This window comes from Helianthus annuus, chromosome 14 (genome assembly GCF_002127325.2).
Source record: "Helianthus annuus cultivar XRQ/B chromosome 14, HanXRQr2.0-SUNRISE, whole genome shotgun sequence".
Taxonomy (NCBI): domain Eukaryota; kingdom Viridiplantae; phylum Streptophyta; class Magnoliopsida; order Asterales; family Asteraceae; genus Helianthus; species Helianthus annuus.
In genome coordinates this window covers 79,712,074-79,718,061 of record NC_035446.2, presented here as the reverse complement: position 1 = coordinate 79,718,061, position 5,988 = coordinate 79,712,074, and the positions used below count along the sequence as shown (strand labels likewise).

The 5,988-nt window shown below is 31.6% G+C and overlaps 1 protein-coding gene and 1 long non-coding RNA gene across 2 annotated transcripts; both read right to left on the bottom strand.

Annotated features, from left to right (window-relative positions):
* Window positions 1-272: 272 nt before the first annotated feature.
* Window positions 273-2,075, bottom strand: LOC110910223 (pentatricopeptide repeat-containing protein At1g02060, chloroplastic). The gene is made up of 2 exons (XM_022154919.2): window positions 947-2,075; window positions 273-462 (listed from the first exon to the last, which is right to left on the bottom strand). Exons 1-2 carry the CDS (start codon window positions 1,525-1,527, stop codon window positions 420-422), a joined length of 624 nt encoding a protein of 207 aa, XP_022010611.1. The 5' UTR covers window positions 1,528-2,075; the 3' UTR covers window positions 273-419.
* A 650-nt stretch (window positions 2,076-2,725) lies between these two features.
* On the bottom strand, window positions 2,726-3,861 carry LOC110910412. Its single transcript, XR_002576139.2, has 4 exons — window positions 3,771-3,861; window positions 3,619-3,686; window positions 3,434-3,532; window positions 2,726-2,788 (listed from the first exon to the last, which is right to left on the bottom strand). It is a non-coding gene; the product is annotated as an uncharacterized LOC110910412 (long non-coding RNA).
* Between the last annotated feature and the right edge of the window lie 2,127 nt (window positions 3,862-5,988).

Below are 5,988 nucleotides of genomic sequence, written 5' to 3'. Positions count from 1 at the left end.
ACCAGAATAGATCAGACGATAGACCTATGTGCAAGAATTGCAATAAGCAACATTGGGGACAATGTCGATTCGATCCGCAAGCTAAGCCTCGGTAATAAAAAAATATTCTAAAAAAATTTCATGGAATCTAACTATCCACTCAAATATTAAAAGATTTTTCAAATGACTATAAAGAAATTCAATACCTTTCTGAACAGCACGTTTCATATGAAATCTTTTCATATTCAAACTAAACTTCAACGTGAATGAAAAAAAACATACCAGCGCTATAGTAGAATGATTAACATAATCATGCATGTTTTCTTAGAAAAAAACATAAATTTCCTAAATTTCCTAAAGTTGATAAACAAAAGTAAAACTTTTTAAACATAATTGTGTACTCATTATGCCAAAAGAAAACCAACACTTCACATCTTCTGTCATAGAAAGCTCAAGAGTTCATACTTGGGTCCACCCTCCAACCTGAAATAATCACATATTCTGATAGTTAGCAATACTCTGAATTTATTTTGTGGTTTATGTACATGCTATAAAATCATCAGTAAAAATAGAGAGCTAAACAATCTGAATAAGCAACAAACTTTCACGAATTAAAAAACAAGAACTATACATAGATATAAGGAAGTTTCTTAACAAATACTGAGCACATTCGTAATTATGTATAAGAAGAAAAAATATTATTTTGTTGCCAACCCACTTCGTTTATAACCTGAACTGATTTTTCAAAAAGAAAAACGGATTTATACACGTCCGTTTAGCTAAACGTGTTGAGGGTTTGGACCTAAAAGTGACTCAAACATGTTTAGACTAAAACCAACCCATAAATTTCGTTATTTAGCTTTCAACCAAAGAAAACATATTCATCCACGTTTTATCTATTTAACAATCACTAACATCAAATCAAAAGGTGAAAAAAAATTAAATTTTAATTCATATAAAATCTTACCTTTGACAATTCATCATCCTTCGTCGATTGAGGTATATAACCGGCCACAACAACCTAATCAAGGTAGAGTTTCTTTTCACAAAAAGCATCTTTGTTGTTGAATCATCCAGCTCAAACCCGTTGGCTTCCATTTCCTCAACCACATCCTCTATGTCATTCACTCTTTGTTTCTCAATTAAGGCTTGGAGGAGTATATTGTAAGTAACACTGTTGTGGTTCTCACTCTTGTTATACCAGTCCATGGCCTCGTCAATATGACCTGCTTCACAGAACGCACTAATCATAGCATTATTTGTTCTGGTGTTAGGTCCCAACCCTCTTACCACAAGCTCACCATACAGAATCTTTGATATGTGAAGGTGATGTGTTTTTCCCGCACCGTGAATAAGGGTGTTGTAGAACTGTATGTCAACGTGATCATCCAAAGACCTGAAGAGAGTAAATGCTTTCTCGAAAACAGAATTATTACAAAGACCTGCAAGCATGGCCATGTAAGTAGACACCGTAGGTGTTAGACTCTTAATTGATTGCATCACATCAAACAACTTCATCGCGAGTCCTGTGTTGCCTACATGGAACATGCCTTTTATCGCAGTCGTATATATTTCCACACTCTGATTGAGCCCTCCTTTGAATATGACTTCATGAAATACCCGTCTAAGAGCATGTTGTATGTGATGATGTCGGGACGAAACCCGAAAGACGGGAGGGAGTCAAAATGTCATCTTGCATTTATTATATCACCCTACTCACAATAGCCGTGTATAAGAGACGCTATTGTCTTCTGGTCAGGGATAACTCGATTCTGCAACATGGTGTTCAGAATTGCCTCTGCGGATTCCATGTTCAACATCGAAGCATGTGCCTTGATGAGGATGGTGTATGTGATAGCAGATGCATGGATACCCATTTCAAGCATTTCTTTAAGAGCCTTGTCAGCCTCGTCCCAATGACCCAAGGTAAGGTAACAATTGATGAATATAAATAACGGACTTACTATGATATATGGTACTTTTTCATAATCATCAATATTTTTGCACTTGTTGTCCATAAGAATTAGGGATACATCATACAATACAAATTGAGTACTAAAAGATAGAAATCCTTTGAACTTAACACTGGTATACAGACCTGATATAAATTAAATTATATAATAAGTAAGCTTCGTTGTATATAAAAAAATATACAAAAATTATAAATATGCATACCAGATCAATATCCTGAAATGATAAAAGATGCTTCTCCTTTTCCATTAATACTTCTAGTCTTCTTTTAAACAATTCATATATTTTTTCAAATTCTTCAGCATTACCTATCAACTTGTTATCCTAATTGAAAATTAATACAAACATTAAATATTTAAAAAAAACTTACCTTGCATTAGTCACATTTGAAACAAATGAATATGCTATATTTTTCTCTTTGGTGCTTAAAGATGCCTTTGCGTCAACTTGATTGTTTTCATAAGGTGATTTGAAATTTTTCATCGTAATATTTTCTTTGTTTCCCAAAAATTCAGAAATTGTAAAAGTTTTAAATTTTAATATATTTTTCCTTCATTTCTTTAAAAGCATGTGCATTTGGAAACTTTTCTTTACCAGCAATAAATAACCTTTCTAAATCTTTTTTTATATTTATAGAATGATCAATTTTAATTTCTATCGCTTTTGCCCACATATATAACTGAAAAAGAATACAGTACAACATTAGAACAAAAAAAATTAATATAAATAAATATTAGAACAAAAAGTTAAGTAATATAATTAGAAAAATTTAAACTAACCTCATCTTCATTTTGTTGGCTTTCAAATTGTTTTTGTTGCTTATCATCTTGTAGATTATCTAAAAAACATTTAAAAATATTACATGAAAAAATATACAAAATATTTTTTACATGAATTTTTTTTATTTATTTGGTTTGATGTGAAATAATAATAAAAAAATAGAAAAAATATATTTTTTGTATAATCAAAGACTTAAACTCGTTTAAATTATTTATCCAAACTGATTAACAACCTAATTATTTAACATGTTAAGAAAATATTCCTACAATCTTTTCTTAATGAAAAAAATAAGCTTTTTGTAATAATTTTTAACATGTTAAAGAAAATATAAATCTATATTATTTAAATAATAATTAATTGCACATTGTTATAGGAATTTGGGCGTTGGAATCATCATTTTTTTATGAAAATGAGCTAAATTATTTATTAAATATGTTTGAATAGTTATTGGTTAAATTGACATATTTTATTAACTTTAATACAAATGTAGCTTTTAAGAAAAATCATTAATAACAAATGTAGATTTCAAGAAACAAAACTTTATTACTTGTATTTATCAAGAAACCAAAAAATGTAGTTATTAAGAACAATAATGAATACTAAATGTATAAAATACAATATAATACAATTGAAAAAAAAAACAATATAATTAATATTACATTTTTAACTTTAACATGTTAAATAAATTAAAAAAATTTTTTACCTTTATCAACATTTCCACTATATGAACATTCTTTGTTCTTTAATCTACTACGATTTTCTGCACATTCATTTTTCTTTAATCTACTACTCCTCCGATTTCCTGTACATTTAACCACTTTAATGAAGATTAGAAAAGAAGGGACACCTGTAAACAAACTTTCTATAATGAAAAAGAAAATTTTATACCTGATTTAACAATGTTATTTTTTTGACACTAGAAGAGGTAGAATCAGATGATAATTCACTCTCTTCACCTAAACAAAATGAAAAGAATAAAATTATTAAAAATTAGAAATAATCCCACAAAACATAAATAGAAAACATAATAACATTCTTACTAGATATGTATTTTTTTTCTTGGTCTTCCTCTTTTAGGTTTTGAAGTTGTTTCATTACAACTCATGTTTGAAAGAAAAGGTAATAATAAATGGTAGACTTGAAGTGCAATACGTATATTTGAAAGAAAAGGTAGGAAAGAGAATACTTAAGCTTCAATATATATAATTGAGTTGAAGCAATTTAATAATTAACTTTTCAAAAAAATATGTTAGACTAAACTACCAAGATGGTCAAATTGAACAGTACAAAAATAGTACTGTAACTTTATTTGAAGGTAAAATTTGTTATTACTAGTACTATATTGAACCAGTACCACTATCGAAAGTAACGTTACTGAAAATGTACAAAAATGTACAAAAATAGTACAGTAAATGTTCATTGTTCTTGCTTTCTCCTATTCTGGTCGATAATATGGACAAAGAATGATTGACCTTTGCAAATATTTTACTCTTGTGAGAATATTTTTTTTAAGAAAATGAAAACATGTGACCACTTAACCTAGTTTTTAAAGTGACCTTTGGTAGTTTAGACCCTTTAGGAGGAATCCATGATTTATCTTTTGGCCGGCAATCGGGGGGCTTTTATCTAAACTTTTAAGGGAACGATTAGGATTTTTACCTAAAAGATACACTATTTTTTTGCAGGGCAGCATCCCCTAAACTCTTAGAGTAGGTGTGCACGCACAATTTTTATCGTTATCTACTGTCGTAATCTTGTTTTGGCATATTCATTAAGTTTTATTTAGAAAAGAAATACCAACAGATAAAAAATGGTTTCTATCAACATGCACTAAAATCTGTAATAATAAGCGACTGGATGCCACTTGTTTATTGCCCCTTTAATCTCGACAAAAGAAACATGATTAAAGATTTTACCACCATCAATCAGTCAGGCCACCACTAGCTATACATCAAATCTGACCTTATAAAAGCCACATTTAGAGATCACAAGGTGATTCTTCCTTTTCATATCGTACTACAATTCCAATTCATGAGTCAAATACATTGATAAAGCTTTTGTTTGTTCATATTAACTATAAAAGACTCACTTCTTTGCTTTTCTTGTTGATCTCTTTTAGTCCTTTCCTGAAAAAGATCATTGCTCCACGTGGCCCATGCAGTGACTTGTGTGCTGTGGTTGTCAAAACATCTGCATATTCAAAAGGTGACGGTACAACACCAGCAGCAACCAGCCGACTGATGTTGAAATGATGTTTGGATTTTAGTGATGAATTAGGTTTTAGATGTACTGTCACACCCCAACCGATGGCGGAATCATCGGGGCATGGCACTGAGCGAAACAGATTGTCAAGAAGTTTCCATAACAATTATCATCACTTTTCAGTTTAGATTAACACGTCCCATACCGTGTCCCAAATAACAAACAAACTATTACAGATAACAACTAGTCAAATATTCTGTTCCGACAACTCAGATTTTAAATAAAACAAATAAATATTATTCAAATGCTCCTAAAGACCCAGCCTGACAAGATCTACAGACAACTATGCTCTAGTTGCTCTTTCCTAACAGACAACTATTTGTTGGGGGGCCTCTAGAGCTTTATTCTAGCCTCGCTTTCCTAGCAAGCAAACATCTTAAACACCTGTCACATACGTTAAAATAAAGTCAATACATATAATGTAAAGGTGAGCATACAAGTTTGATAATAGCATATAGAGTTCGAATAGTTTACGTATAACCAGCACGTACACAGAGGAAAAACGAAGCATGTTAATTATCGACATGGACCTATCGATACAAATGACTGCGGGTTGACCGTCCGAGACGGTTCGCAATACATGATTACCACCGTAATCCATGCAAGTAATTGTCCTTAACAACCCTCGTGTGAACGGGTGCTGAGTCCAAACTATAGTACTACGTCGTTAAGGCAGGTAGACAACATTCCACATGTAAACACAATCAACAAGCATTCATTTAGTCACGTAATACATGCAAATCGGTTAGCGTTCAAATAATTGAGTAGTGTGTTCGATAGTGATTTTGATAAGTAACGTATGTAACACCCAAAAGTGCTAAAGCAAAAAGGGATCGAGTATACTCACAGCGATTGATTGACGGATTGAAGGGAGCGCTTGAGAGTAGGGTTAGCCTGAACAGTTCGATAGCATAACGATGAATACACGTAAAATGGAAACAAGTGATGAAGGGTCGAACAGCCTGGTCGATCGAACAGCGGGTTCGATCGGACGGG